This window comes from Erithacus rubecula (genome assembly GCF_903797595.1).
Source record: "Erithacus rubecula genome assembly, chromosome: 4".
NCBI lineage: Eukaryota > Metazoa > Chordata > Aves > Passeriformes > Muscicapidae > Erithacus > Erithacus rubecula.
Window position 1 is genome coordinate 6868585 of NC_136686.1, and position 16002 is coordinate 6884586.

A 16002-nucleotide genomic window follows, 5' to 3' on the forward strand; every position below is an offset into this window, starting at 1 on the left:
TACTTGCCAGCACCAGTTACTCTGAAATTCTTGGGAGTACTCACAAGATACAAATTGCTCAAAAGTCTCTGCAGCATCTGGACAATAATGCATTATATAGAAAAATGGCATAAGCCTCTGTGAGATTACATCACTTCTGCAGAACAAGGAGATAAATTCTCCACAGTGATTCCCAGGGTTTCTTTTAGAAGCTCAGGTGAAAGAGGAAATGATGCTTTCAAAAGAAACAAAGCAGTTGAAGTGTAGTTTAGACTTCTACTCCTCGAATAAAAATATAAGGCAAAGCTTGTAAGAAGGTGAAGAAATTATCATATATGTTATCATTGATATAAAATAGAAAATCTTTCATTTTTTGCTACATTAGAAAGATATTTAGCCAGTATGAGGTGTATCCTTTTTAGTCCATGCATTCAGCATTGGTACACTTGGACCAACAAGGTCAATCTCTCATCTCCTCTCTTCCCACCAGCAGAAAGGACATTTATTTATTTAATGAACTGAAACGACACCAAATCAACAGCAGATACACAGCATTGTAATGCTCTGGCTCATTGGTAGACCTCAAAATTAAGCATGCAAGGACCAAAAGTAATGACAGGCCTAAGTGGCAAAACTTGGGGCCTGGACAAATCTGGATTCAGAGTTGTGATTTTGTATCTGCTCATAATGGAAAAAAGCAGGAGGTTTGGATATGGTTATGTTTTTTGGTCAAAGTTCAGCACTGATTATTTCCAGTGGGAGTTTTGGTCCTTCAGTCTTACTGACAAGACTGAAGCTGAACCAAGGCTGAAGGTTATTTAAAGATTGGGGCAGAACCCCAAACTTTGAGGCTTTCCCTAAATTAGTACATGAAGTCATTAAGGCATTAACAGTGCAACTGAAGACCAGTCTCTCCACACCTCACATAACACAAGTCCCAAAAACTTTTGCATTCTGAATTTGCTTTCACAACTGCTTTCAAGTGGGGTCTATTCCCAAATTGCTTCCTTAGATGGATTCCTATTTCTGTTCCAGCCTACCTCTACTCTTACCATGAATTCCTGTGATACTTCTCCATAGAAGAGAGACCAGCATACACCTCCTATACTTTTCTCCCAAAAAATAAGCCATGCAGAAATACCATTAGCAGGGTCTCATGCTGACATTGCAAAATCAGGTGAGCTCAGCCCTCAGAAGTGAGGGGACAGCATCTGCTGCTGCTACACCAGCTGAAACTCTAATTTGGTTATTGTGGTAATGCTGCACTTCAAAAATATCCCTCTCCTACATGATGAAACATTCCAGCACCAATTCCTTCCAGTTGTACCAAGAAGGGTTGAAAGCAGGTCCCCAGAAGATGGGAGCCTTCTGCTATGCATTTCACAGGCAGTTGACGTCACAGATTGTTAAGGACAAATGCCAACAGAGCCAAAATACACAAACTGTGCAAAACTGACATCTTTCCCATATTCTCTTTGCTGCTCATCATATGAGTACAGTTGTGGGTAACCTCACTCCTGTGGAAGTTCTGATATTGGTTTTCACTGGTGTTTTTCCTTTTGGGAATGCTTCAGCAAACTTGAGATACTGAAATTTTAGTCGACTCATGATATGTTAAGTTTATTTTAATGTTTTTATCATCTTGAGTTATAACACCCTAATCTAAAAGAATGTGGGGCTCTGTAACAGTACACAAAGCAAACAAACACACATGTAAGCAAAGCTCAGTTTCCAAACCTCCACAGTGTGTCAGTCCATACAAGGTGTAGCCTTTGTGGCAGAGACACTCAAAGCTTCCAGGGTAGTTGATACAGGTGTGGTCACAGGTCCTTTCAAAGGAACACTCATCTATATCTGAATTAACAGAAAAAGCCTTAAGGAATTTGATTTAATCAGGTTACACCAAATGACTGGATTTTCTCACTGGGTTACAACATCTTGTTACTGATAAAGTATCACTTACCATCCCATGAAAAATCTGAATAAAATATCATTCTCATTCCGCTACTGCCTCGTAAAGGAAATACTTAGAGGTTCATGGAGAAGGAAAAGAAGAGATAATTTGGTAAAACACGATGAAGATTGCATTATGTACATTCCCCATTAGATGGCATCCTTTGACTTCTGATCATACTGACCCAGCAGGGCTGGGAGTATGGAGCTTTTGGGGAAGTTAGTGACACAATGGAGAAAAGGTTTAGGTTGAATTCCCTCTTTCACTGACCTATATACTGACATGCTGCCCACCAGGACAGGGAGTTGCTCCCAGACTTCTGCTCTGGCTTAAAAGACTGCACAGACTTGCAAAGGGTAAGCAAAACACTGCTGGAGAATATGGAAGGGACAGGCTGCACCTAGTACAGAAAATACTACTCCAAAACCCACATTCTAAGGAAATATGACCTCTTCCCTTTAAAAAAAAAGTCAGGCATCTCTAATTATCACTGATCATCAATATGAAATCCTGGCTCACACAGCCTCTTCCATCCAGCAGGCTATGAAAAAAGCAACCAAGAGCATGTTGCTTCCAGGACAGTAAAAAGGCTTTGCTGAGCAGGTGCTGTGAAGGTTGATTTGACAGCAGTCCTGACAGAATGGACTTGATGAAAATATTAAAGGTACCTTAAATAGCAATCTGTGCAAAATAACATATTTGAGTTAATTTTATTGTTTGGTTTTTTGGTGTGGGTTTTTTTTTTGTGTTTTTTTTTTTTAAGAAATAAATTTCTCTTCACTGATTAATTCTTCTGCTTATAGGTCAGAAAATTGAATACAATGACATTATTTGACAGTGGTCATTTCAACAAATCTCATTCCTCCAATGTTCCTTAGTTATAAATGAATGGAATAGTATTCCTATGACAGTTTTCACACTTTCTAGAACTACTTTTTAAGAACAAAACCCAAACAACACCATTACAAAACGTAACTTAGACTTTCATGTTCTATATGCTTGGAAAGCTGTTGGTGTTTGAAAAAACTTGAAAACTCACCATATTTAGGGTATTCTACCCAATTCCTATAGCCAAGTATTATTTACATAGTTCTGACATTTAATGAAACATTCTAGGTCTCATTCTGTCATTATAAATGCAAATACTTACCTTCCAGAACTATAAAATTAATGTTTGTTGTATGTGTACACATATAAATCTGTGTGAGAGCTTATTCACAAATTTAGAATGACTCAAACAGCTATATTTTCTATGACCTCCAAGTTAAAATGTTTCAAAACATTCACACAAAAGATAATTCACAATGTTGGAAGCAACTTTCCAGGCAAATGCATAACTTAGAATGAAATAAACACAATGAAGAGAAATCTGTGCTATCCAGTTTTATGGGTGCATCACAATCACTTTCTATGATTAAGTCACAAAAATATGACAACCGAGATTTTTCTCTTTCTTGCATCTATTTAATGTTTAATGCATTTTAAAATCAATTTTAAAATATCATCATTTGACTTCTGAAAGTAATTTCTTTTTAAGGTTTCCTTTATAGTCAAGGAAATATGCAGCTTTTGAATACATATAAATGGCAAACTGTTTCAGCTTTCTCTAAATAAATACACAAAGTGAAATCATTTGGGAATGAACACTGCAGCTATAGTTTAAAGGATTTTTAATGCTTAAGAAGCCAAATCATACATCATGGTTTCATTTATGTGTAACCTCGTTTGCTATGTGGAATTGTGGGAAATGTACAAAACCAGTTCATTTTCTGGCCTCTGACTTACCTTGGGAGTCTCTTTTCAAAACCAATTTCATATTCTCAACAGTGATCTTACCCTGCACTAGTTTAGTCCATGGTGTTCATGCACTGCTTACACATGCAGCACTTTGTGTTTCACTTATTTTTCTTCACATTAAGGAGGATGCACTTCCCAGAATAGTCTGATGACATGATCACTGCTTGCCAAGTAACAGGCACTCAGAATGGCCAAATGCATTTTCACTCTGTAGCTTTTTCACCCTTTAAAGCCCTCACTCCTGCTGCTGCTCTCAGAAATTCAGTGTGCTGAATTCAGCATCCTGCTCCTGGCTGGGGAATGCAGGGATGGACCCAGCTTTCTGCAGAGCCCTGTCTGCACAATCACCAGCCCCCTGAGGAATTCAGCACTTGTCATAGAAAAGGCAAAAATATGCACCACATTCTCTTCATCCCAAGGAACCAGTGGGGTGATACAGGATGCTGAAATCTTTTTTTTTTTTTTTTTTTTTTTTTTTTTTTTTTTTTTTTTTTAAACTCTGAAATCTGTGCTCTGGATGCTGTTATTCCTGGGCTCCCAGAAACTTTGAAGCTGGCTCTCACACCTCTGTGGTGCTTCACAACACCTCTCCATATTCAGACTGAAAGGATGTGCTTATTTCCCACACCTTCATGTCTCACAAGAGACCATGGAGTTGGGAATTTCACTTTCAAAGCCCTGGGTTTCAAATCCTTCTTTGCCACAACGGGGAGCAAACGTGAGCATCTAAACCCTGCTCTCCTTTTGTACTAAAATATTAAACCCTGTTCTCCTTTTGTACTACAAAATTAAACTCTGTTCTCTTTTTTACTACAAAGTCTAGTAGCCTCATCTACTGAGCAGAAGTCAAAAAATACAAAAGCAGAGTTGTGGCAGGTGACAGTCTCACCACCACCATGTACACACACAAACACACAAACATTTTTGTACTGTGTTGTTCTGAATTTCTCCCCTCCCACACCCCAAAATAATTACTGATAAATTCACTTCCTGGGTCTGAGGTGCTCTTAAAATGATTTAAAGTTCTTCAAATTAAGTTTTTAAACTGTTTTAAGATGAAAAGTCAAAACGTTGTAGTTTCAAGGGACTGGGGTGGAAAGCTTCAACTTAAGATTGAAGTTTTTATTCTAATTTTGGTTGCATTTGGCATAAATCACATGTAGTCCAAGCTGTCTCCCAACATTTCAGATGTGCTAAGGCACTTATCTGATATCAAACACAATTTTTTTACTTTCACCTAGCCAAAAATCCATGCTACTTTCACCACTGCAGTCAGCATAGGTGACTGTGTCATTTCAGCACATTAAGAGGTGTCTTCACAGCTGAGCTGTTTGAAGCTTGCAGGGACTATGGGGCCAAATTCACTGCTGGTAGCATGTGATGAATTTCCTGCCAGCTTTTCTTAGGAATAGTAATGATACATATAACATCTAAGAAAGGAGCTCCCTGCTTCACAGCAGACCCAGTGAAGTGCCAAGTTCAGGGGTTTGAGAAGGTGACCTCCAAAGGTCCCTTCCAGGCTCCACCATGGATTCATGGGCACACTGGCAGTGCCAGACTTCTCTTGGTGGTGTCCTGTGCTGCTGACAGCTCTCCTCCCAGTCCCTGCTCCCATGACATCAAGGCATCATCTCAGGCTGAATACAGTCCAATATCTTGTCTAGCAATCCAGGTTCTCACCTCCAAAGAGAATGTTTGAGGAAACACTCCTTAATTTTTCCCTAGAAGGGATTCAACTGGAAGAGATTGTTCAACGGTTTAATAAAAGAGCAGGATTTCCCTGGGGTTTTGAGGGAAGCAATTTTTGGCAGTGGTGGCCACGCTTGATAATATTAGTTTGGCTAAGTTCCTATTATTTCAAGTTAGCATTTGGATTTTATTGTTGATTTTTCAATCATATGTAGCTTTTAATTTTTTTTTTTTTAAGTTCAGGCTTTCCCATGTTAAATGATCCCATAATGATCTTTATTTTTCTAGAATGTAAAGTTTTTTAGTGGGTGTCAGATTGTCAGTACTGCAAAGTAAATTCTTCTATCTCCAGAAGGGAGCTACCAGAGATCGAATTTCTTCTGTTTCCTCAAACAGATGTGTCTCAAAGGTGACCTGAGGGAGCAGGGAATAAAGCAGCTCATTTTCCATGCTCATTCAAGTCCCTGCCCTTTCCACTGGTGCTGCGACTAGACTCCCAATTACAGTAGCACCAATTGTTCTGTGGGTTGTGTGATGGGGACACTGACTCACTTGTGGATGCAGAGTGCAGGGCACCCAGATCCATCACACAGAGGTGATTTTTGCTAAGCCTGAACCTGAGCTGGATTCCAACCAGCAGCTCTGTAGTGAAAGGCTCCTTTCTGTACTCTGTTTCCAGCCCTTAGACACAGTGCCCTGTACTTCTTATTGTCATTGCTCTAAAATAAATTTCAGAGTTATTAAAAGGAACCAACGATCAAAGTGTAAAGCAGGACATTTCCAAAAAACCATTACCATTACAAACAAGCAGATCAGCACCAGACACATACAGATGAGACTGGTAAATCCTGCTGGATTTAGAGATGTTTTAGAACTGCAAACTGATGCAGAAGCTGCTGTGACTCCCTGACAGAATGCACATGTGCAAAACTCACTTGCACAGAGCTGTGATTTGAGGGTTGTGGTTACAGAAATGAAGAATTAATACCCAGCTTCCCAATTCCACATTAAAAATCACCTTAAAAAATGAAGATTGTTTTGTCTCTCTTTTCCTTAATGTAATTTTGTTAATACTAAGAACAAGTGAAGAAATTGTTTAGAGAAAACCAATGGTCATCTCAACAACTTTTCTCTGAGATGTACACTAAGTAGTTAGGTCAATTTATGAAACTGGGAGACTCCATATATATTATATATATCTCCATATATGTATGTGTGTATATATATATATGTGTGTGGGTATATATATATCCACAGGTCATATATCATGACTGCATAACAGTTTAGTCTTGAGACTGGAATATTTTTCACCTGATCTGAAAATAAAAGTGGCAAGGAGAGATCATTGTTATTTGGTGGTGCTATTTGTGCTACAGGAGTGGCTCAAAGACAATCAACAAAAGGTGTAACAGGCATGGAGAACAGAGTGCAGACTGTAAAGATTCTGGATGCTGTAAGCAAAGAGCCCATCTTATATTTGACTTGTCTGTGTTTGGTGAGGCAGGACATGAAGTATACACTAGATCACTGCATATATTCAAAACTGAGAAATTAAATTTAAATATACTATTTCAAATGAAGTAAAACAAAAAAAAAAAAGAAATATTTTTTAGTTAGAAACAGAGTGTACAGTAAAAATAAAAGGAAATATTTATCTCTACTATCAACTCCTTCATCAGCAGAAGTGACTGATGACACCTTGAATGCTGGTAGATCGAGAATGGTCATTTTTGATATTATAGCAATAATTTAAACTTCTATTACAGCTGTGAGTCCATAGAGCCCCAATCCTCCCAGTAAGCTTATGTATACTTTGATTATGGCAGCAAAGATTTTTATCTACCCCATAACTGCTGCCCAGGCTGCTATGAGGAATATCCACAGCAAGGAATCTGTGTGTTTCAGAGGAGGTGGAGGTGGGGTTGAGCCCAGCTGGGAGCAGTGGCTCAGCTGTCCCAGTGCAGTGGGCACAGCAAAGCCACTCTCAGGGCACTGGGGTTATCTCCTAACCAGGCACATTCTCCTATGATGTATTTGTGCTTTGTCCATCTCACACAGCCCTGGTTTATTTTCAACCCCCAGGCCAAATGTGGAGTCAGTGTGGAGCACCCCAGGCCAAACTCAAGGTTAGTCAGAATGTTTTGTGTTCACCTTTCCCAGCTTCCAAGTTATCGGCTCCTCTGAGAAACAGAGCCTTTCCTTGTTCTCATTCATTAAGCACACATACATAGAAACTCTAAAGAAGTGTTACATGATGTTTTTAAAATAAACACTAATGCTTTTTTTGTATGTATTTTGGCTGAAAGTTATATTCTGTCTTCTCCTCCCCCCACCTCCAATTTCTGTGGGGAGCTGATACCACCCATGTAATGCTGTTCACCTCACAGCCCAGCCAGCCCAGCTTCCAGCAATATTTGACAGACATTAGGGAAACCACATATCTTAATCTGAGTAGTTGCTGGACCATAGGGAGCCATGATTCAAGCTATGCTCCCCAACAAATGGTGGTTTAAATTCAGTGCTGGGAAGGCATTGTTTTGCTACAGCAGCAGTGTGATGGGGTTTCCACCACATCCCAGGTTTTTTGATCCACAGTGACTTAGCCCTGTTCACAGTTAGTAAAAATGCATCCTCCATGTGAGAATGTAGCTCTGTAATACACAGCCAGCCCTGATCAGGAGGAATGGCTTACAGCTAACTTCTCCTTAAGTTTCAAAGCCTACAATAATAAAACCAATGAAAAGGAAGCAGGGAAAGATGAAGTAATGTACAAATCTTCTACTTCATTACCTTCCCACTGAGTGCTTCTGGAGCAGGCTAACACAAAGGGGGAAAAAATAGCCATAACCTCAGGCCTTTAAAAGTAATTGAAAACCCACACCCATTTAGACTTCCCACTGCATTACTGAGCTGCAATCAAGTCATCTTGCTGCTGAGACTTAATTGTTAATAACATACCTAATGACCTGCAGAAAAAAAACAGATCTGGCATTAACTGCTGTACTTTTAATGGGAAGCTAAGTGCCCAGGTAACACAGTCTTATCTTGTATTTCAGAAATTTGAGTGGGAAACTCTCCATTATGACTAATGTTGACTTGGACCAAAGCATTTATTTATTTAGGAACTTTATTGCTCACAGTTAAGTATGTGATTAGTGAAGACCAAATGTAACCCACTAATCAGGGGCTGAAAGACTTCTGAAGGAAATTGATTCTGTTCACAAGGAAATGTGCTTTTTATTAGAGATGATTTGTTAGAAAGCAAAGAAGTAGTAAAACAAATAAATATATATAAACAACAGAAGAAACCTGCAATATATGTTTGAGACAGAGGCAATAAATAATTAGAAATCTGTGACTTATTATGTAAGCATCCCACTGAGGAGGTATTTGAAGGATTTAGCAGTACACAAGGAAGTGACTGCTACTCAGCTTCAGGCATAGGCTCACAGTATGTAGTTGTACTAAGGACAAATGTTATCACCTACCTAACTCTGCCTCACAGCCTGAGGATCCTGTCTTTGTGTTTTTATTCAGTATTGAGATCCTGGAAACAGCTTGTTTTCCCCTTCCTCCCAGCTTGTCTGTATCCATGTAAGATCAATAATCCCCTATCTCTGCTCCTGGGGCTGTCTCTCTTAGGACAGGCCATGTCTTCTTCCTCTGTCTTCATGCAGAATGAACACTCCATATAGCTCTGGTGCAAGTGCAGTTTAGGGAGCCACAGCTGTCTCTGTTGTTTATCATTTTGGTCTGATCAGTTTTAGATACTCTCATTTTGTTCAAAGGAATATCTGAGCATCACTGACTCCTCCTTTTACTGTGTGTTCTCACACTTCTGCTACATGTCTGAAATTGAATAATATCTTCCAAAACTTAATCCAGAAACTGGATGTTTATTTTAATAGAAGGAGAATATTTAATACCAGCATTAAATACTCATTAAATACTCATACCCATTTAGTCCAAGCTCCTGTACTTAAGCAACTTCCAGCATTTTGCTTGATAAACTCCAAAAGCATCCCTGTCCCAGGAGGAATTGTCAAGGTGTTTTCCTGAACAGATCCCTTAATCCTTTCCATCAGTTTAACTCTCAGAGTTCAAATTGGTGTGATCCTTTTTAACTGCTAAATTTTGTAAAGGCTGAATAATTTACCTTAAAAAGTGTAATGCATACCTGATCCTTTCAGGAATAAGCAGGTTCATCCTTTTAGATTTCTCGTATGATTTTCTTGGGCCTGAGGTTACACACAAGAAAGCAGGAATGATTCCAACTAAGCGGTTCCCTTGGGCTGGCTGGCTGCCTCTACTAATTCCTGTGAATTCACCTCAGTTCAAAAGACAGCAATCTTTCATTGGCCATTCCAGTGTCAGAGGAACTGCAGCAGGCAGATCCTCCTTTGATGCTAAGCACCAAGGGGACCACTCTTCACCCAGCAAACTCACCACCCTCATTAACATCACAGCAACTGGCTTCCCACTATTTACCTAGACCTTAAAGCAAAGGGAACAGCTTTTAGGAAGAACAGGACAGGACATTTGGGAAGGTCTTTAAAGGCAAATGGCAGTTCCCTTTATCTCTGCTATCAGACCTTATCAAAAGAGACCAGTTGCACTTTCTGTGAACCACTGTGCTATCTCTGGGGTTTGAAAACAAAAGGAAAGCAGGTTAAAAAACGAGACTTGGCAATAAAATTGTAGGCTCCCTCTCCACAGTAAACACAATCTTTTCTTTAGGAACTTTTCCAAGGGAGCTTTATGTGATCTCGTGTAGCAACAAATTAATTTTCCCTTCTATTTTTCAGTTTCTTTCAAAAATTCCATATTTAGTTCTCCTTCCACATAGAATCCACAAGCTCCTTCTCTTCCACAAGCTTCCCTCAGGACTTCCTCTGAGTCTGCAGAAACAACAGGGCTGTGGAACAACATCTCAGTGCAGTAAACGCCTATTCCCTTAACACATGTGTGTGTTCCCCTCAGTGCATGTGCCAAGCCCAGTGACCACCACACATTCCTCTTCCTGTCAGCACTGCAGAGCCAAGTCTGCTCCCAGGCACTATGGCTTTGTTCTGCCTCATGCATCAGCCATGGATTTGCTTGCTCCTGGATCACCAAGAGCTCTGCCCAAGGGGTGGGAAGGTTTACGCTTTTGGATGGAAACTGCAGAATCTGGCAATTTCATCCAGGCAAAAATTGGCAGCCAACTTTGGGGTCTCTGGGGGTTGCTTTGACTGTAGGTGGTGGGATTTGGACCAAGGCTTTTTCTATAATGAAATACATCATCATTATTACCACCATTATTATTACATTATTATTTCTCTGCTGTTGGACAAAAAATAGATTTCTGATATGTTTCCCTGCAGCAGCATGGGAGAACCCCATCATCTACTATTTTTTGGGGTAGCACCAAACTTAAAAACAGAATAATGGTAGAGGATTACCTGATAAACTAAATTTTGGCAGATAGTAATTACTTCTAATATTTTAAAAATGGCTGAGAAAAACTACTTCCCAAATCTCAATCCTGCAAGCAGAGCTGGGGCACAGCAGTGTCAACATTTTGCTATGTGACTGGTGAGAAGGAAAAGGTGCCTGGCTTTAAATGCCAAGCAAAGTTTCCCTCTTCCTCTGATTCTTCATCTGAGCTCAATTCTGAATTTGGTCAGCTGTCCTAGCAGAGGGAAGAATGAGAAAACTAGTGCTGGTCACCAGAGACAGTTCTGCAGATACTTTCAAATAGAGAAGTTAAAAAAAGAAAGGGATTTTTTTCTTTTGCAGGTAAGAAAGTTTGCCTGGTCTCTTATGGAACATGGAAAAAATCCACTAATAACTAGACACAATGGTATAAAATTAGTAAGTCTGTCTAAGGTCACAGGCACAAACTGAGTCTAGGGAGGTGTTCTATAAAGGTATTTGGAAGGAAAGATTTCAAATTGGTACTGGTGTTCTCTGTTGAGCACATCACACTTATCCTCACCGTAAGCTCATGGCAGTTCTCTCTTCCTGCTTTTTCTCATTGCTGCTATCTTTGTGAATAACAATTTTTAGAAGACTTACAAATGATTTTTAAAACATATAAAGATGCACTACAGGGATCTGAACCTGAGTAAAGTACCATTATCTTCTATCAAAGCTAATAGCATAAAAAATGCCTAAGTACACTTAACAGTATTATTCATTTTTATAATCTATTACTTCTAAAATCAACAGGAAATTAGTTAAGCTAAGCATTTTGTCAGATCACAGGAGCTACAAAATCTTCCCATGATTGCATCAGGAACAGATGGAAGACCAAAGAAAAGTCCAAGTACATTTTCAACTTGTCTGCAATGGCAAATCAGAGAAAGGTCAAGAAAGCTGTGATAAATGATTTAAAACTGTACCCCCTGAATGCTTAGCCTGGAGAATGCCACATGCAGCAGCAGCCAGTGGCGTTTTTGATGAAGTCAAAGCTGTTATGTATGTTAGCACCAACGAAGCTGTGGCACTGTGGGCACCAAGGATGTGCAGCCCTTGGAGAACAGCTCTTACCAATGTATGAGCATTTCAGGACCAATCTGTGCAACCACATCTGCACTGCTCTGTGCAAGGTGCACTGGTGCTAACAAATGCATTGCTTGGCAGAAGTGGGAACCACCATCCCCAACACAGCCCTGACACTGAATTTATTGGCTTTACAGCTTCCTCACATTAGGTACAGATTGTCTTTGACAGAAGATTTTGAATCAGAGGTATTTATGGTATGAAAATAAAGATCCTCTTGAGCCAGCTTGCATTTTTCTGTGTGACAGCTGGACACAACCATTTCCCAGCAACACAGCTTCTCCAGGCTTTGAGGGCTGAATCTGCTGTGGCATGAAGTGGAAGAGAAATTGTAACCAGAAAGGCAAAAGCCTCATTTTCTGTGTGAAGAGCATCTCAAAATTTGAGACAGAAGTTGCGCCAGACATGACCCTTGCTCTTGGGCCTACGCTCACCTGTCCCAGCTCTTCCCCACCCCTCTCCATTACTTGAGGGCTTTGTTGTGCTCAGGTTCCTCTGTTAATCTCAGGAACCCAGCAGGAGGCAATTGGCTTTGGCTCCTATTACCTTTATCCTCTTACCATTGTTTTGCTAGGACAATCTAAAATGCAATTAAAGTCAATACTTTTCCAGTGTTTTTTAAAGAAGTACTTTTATCAAGACATTGCCAGGATTTTATAAGCAAATGTATAATTTTCCAGTATCAATTATTTCCCAAGGCAAAGGCAAGCTGAGTTATCTACTGCTATTATAGGAATAAAATGTGCTACAAAACCAAGAGCTTGGGGTAGGAGAAGCCATATATCAAGAGAATTAAAACAAACTTCAGGCAGGTTTGTTTTCCTACAAACATAAATATATTTACTAGTCTGCACTCTGTTCAAGCCACTATTTACACAGCAAATCTTTAAGAGCAACTTAACAGCCTGAGGAGAACATAATTAAAGTTTTACCCTTTCTGTATCAAGGAAGGAATATTCCCTTTATCCTGCAATACATTTGATTTTTAGCCATATTTTTGAAAAGAGAAACTGCTCGGGTTGCTAAGGTGTTGTCTCTATCACCATTTAGTAGGAGCTGCTAGTGAGACTCCTTGAAGGAACAAGGGACTAGTCTGGGTGAAAACATGCCTGGTGTTATTTGATGGTGCTGAAAGAGCAAGTACAACAACACAGTTTCAGTTTTCAGCTGAGAACCCAAATGCAGCACTTCCCTTCCCTTCCCCTGGACCTGTGCATTCCTAGCTTGTTTTGAGCCCTTGCTGAAGTCAAGGGACCACTGAATATACACAGGAATTGCTGTCCTCTGGCTCTGCCTCAAAGGATTGCTAAAAACCCTGCCCAGAAAAGCTGGCCTCTGCAGAATCCCACTGAAAATACCAGCACCATGATTTGCAAACCTGCCTCAAAAATCCTCCACTCAGAAAAACCCCAGAGGACACTCCTCCATTCCACTGACTCAACATTTGAGCTTAAATTTTTGGTTTTATTTCACCTGTCCTAACTAAGGCCTCATCTCCAAGCTACCAAAACAAGAGTAATGGTTTGTAACACAGCTAATATAAGAAAAATCACATTCCTTGGTTTCAACAGGTTAGAAATTTCTCATCAGTAGAAAATAAACAAACCAGGGAAATTTAAAAGGCCCAGGAGTGTAGATGCAAGCACAGGAAAATGAAACTGTAATATTTGGAAGAGGGCTGTCATGTTATTGCAATTCTGTTTAGCACTCAGGGCAAAGCCTAATCTGCCCATAATCAGTGTGGCTGAATGCTTGAGTGCAGTAACATGGCATTACTGTCCCACAGTGCAGAATAGACATACATATATAGTCTTTCTCTGATTCTCTTTAAAAACAATTCCTATTGAATTACAGCTTTCAGCACAATTTATCAACAGATGATTGTTTGTGGAAGAATGCTACCTTCCTGCTCCAACTATTCCAAGGCTGACTCATATCCTGGTAATTCATTAATACATAACACGATTCCAGTCCAGTAAAGTAATTTCTGCACTATACAAGTCATAAATCCTACAACATCAACTGAAAAATATATCTCAAATTCTCTTTCTAAACACTAATGGAACGTTTTGCTTGGCTTCCCACACACATCATCAAGAGGAGGGGGCCAGACAGAGCTGTAAAAAGCAATTTGATAGCAATGTACTTTATAGAGTTTAACAGTATAAGAGCTACCATACTGAATGAGACCTGAGGTCAAACTAATCTACTATCTAACTTCCAACAGTAGCCTGTGTCAGAAGCTTCATGGGAAAACAGAAGTGGAATAATCTGTCCCATCTGCCCTCTCCACATTAGGCCTCAATCTATTAGAAAGTGATTTAAAGCCTAGATTGTGAGGTTTAATATGCCTTCCAAGAAGCAGCAACCAAAGAACATTCCCCTTTAACTTATGAAAACACTGCTGCAGAGGGGAGAACTGGAGAGATCTGTTTGTTTTCATGTTTCAGCAGACTTAATTGCTACAACCAACACTGCAGATACTATCACTTGGCAAACAAACTTGTACTGGCTAGAGCTGTTTTTACTTCATACCTGGGGGCATTTATTGTTTCTGGGTGTGATCTTGCAACCCTTTTTTTCTCACAGAGGCAGACTGCACCAATATTCACAGTCTCACTGACACCCAGTGTAACAGAAAGGATTTGAGAAGCATTCCTTTCACTGACAGTGTAACATGCTGCTTACCCAGTGGAGCAGTTTTTAATCTTGATGCAAGAAGCAATATGGTGCTTGTCATAAGCAAGATATTTTTGTAAGGCTCAGTGGTGCAGAATGCCACTGAGAAAATCTGCATAGGGAGTGAACATCATCAGTGACAGGGAAATCATCCTGTTTTCTTTCTCTGAGCTAGTCTGATTTCCACAAGCAGCTCTCAGTATCTCCTCCAGAGCTACACTGCCCTGGCAGCTGGACCAGCACTGCTGGCTGTACTGAAGAGTTCCCACATTTAAAACACTCAGGCCAGACTCAGCTGGGCTGGATGAAAATCAGCCTGCAACAAGCCAATGCATTTGATATGTTAGGGCACATCTGTCTGATGGGGATGGCTATATGAGAGCATTTGCTTTTCCATGGATTTAATGGGGGAAGAAAAGGAAAGAGAGGGGTAGATCAACAGTGAAACTTTCCACCTCTTTTCACTGGCCAGTTGGCCAAACCATGTTGATAAACTGAATCTGAGGGGCCAGATGCTCCAGACCTGACTTATGTGCCCTGATGTAGTTTGTTATCTTAGATACTCATCTAAGATTGTGTCCAGTATAAATCAATGCAAGGGGTGCATCCTAACCCTGGGACCATCATCTGGTTATGTGATCAGGACTAAGATTCCTTTGTAGGGTTGTATGATCAAATGTGAGTGACAGGTCACTGTCATGTAACCCAAGGGTGCAAACTCTTTGGCCATCTTTTATTTTTAAATTTGGTTACTCTGTGTCCAAGATGGCTGGAGATTCAGTGCTGCTGGTGTGGACACACTGATTTATTTGGAATTAAACTGGTCCTGTACATCCACATTTATCATCAATGGTTCCATACAGAAGAGTATAATGAGATCTTTGTAGCTAATCTTTAGGGCCTTCTTTAGGCCAAAAATAATTCCCACAAACACCTTCTATCTGTCCTACCCTGTATTATTAATCCCTCATTTCATACTCATTTTCAAAATGGAGATACCGTGCTGGGAGATCCAAATCTTACCCTGGGAAGACAAATAGTGCATATTTCATATAATAAGTTCAAAGATGGACATTATGAGAGGTGATTACTTACTCAGTTAATAGGGCAATGTTTCAAGACCAGGCCTGCAGGATCCTTGGATCAGACAGCTACTGTGTTTTTCAAGGTGTTATTTTTCTTTCTCTCATTCTTCTGACTAGGATTGGAAGCCCTATATAAAGCATCCCTCTACTAACAGATATGTAGAGACAAAACAAAAACCAAACCAAAAAAAAAACAGGAAGCAAAAGATCCAGAGCTGGGCAAGGTTTGAGGTGTATTGCAGGACAGCACTGCAAAATGCTGCCAGAGTAATTTAA

The 16002-nt window shown here is 39.9% G+C and overlaps 1 protein-coding gene across 2 annotated transcripts in view; it reads right to left on the minus strand.

Annotated features, from left to right (window-relative positions):
* The window catches only part of SCUBE1 (signal peptide, CUB domain and EGF like domain containing 1), a 179564-nt gene that overhangs the window by 21563 nt on the left and 141999 nt on the right, over window positions 1-16002 (minus strand). For both annotated transcript variants that reach the window (XM_079303780.1, XM_079303779.1), the window contains one exon: window positions 1717-1833. In XM_079303780.1, coding sequence (XP_079159906.1) covers window positions 1717-1833 — 117 coding nt within the window. The remainder of the gene's footprint in view (window positions 1-1716; window positions 1834-16002) is intronic.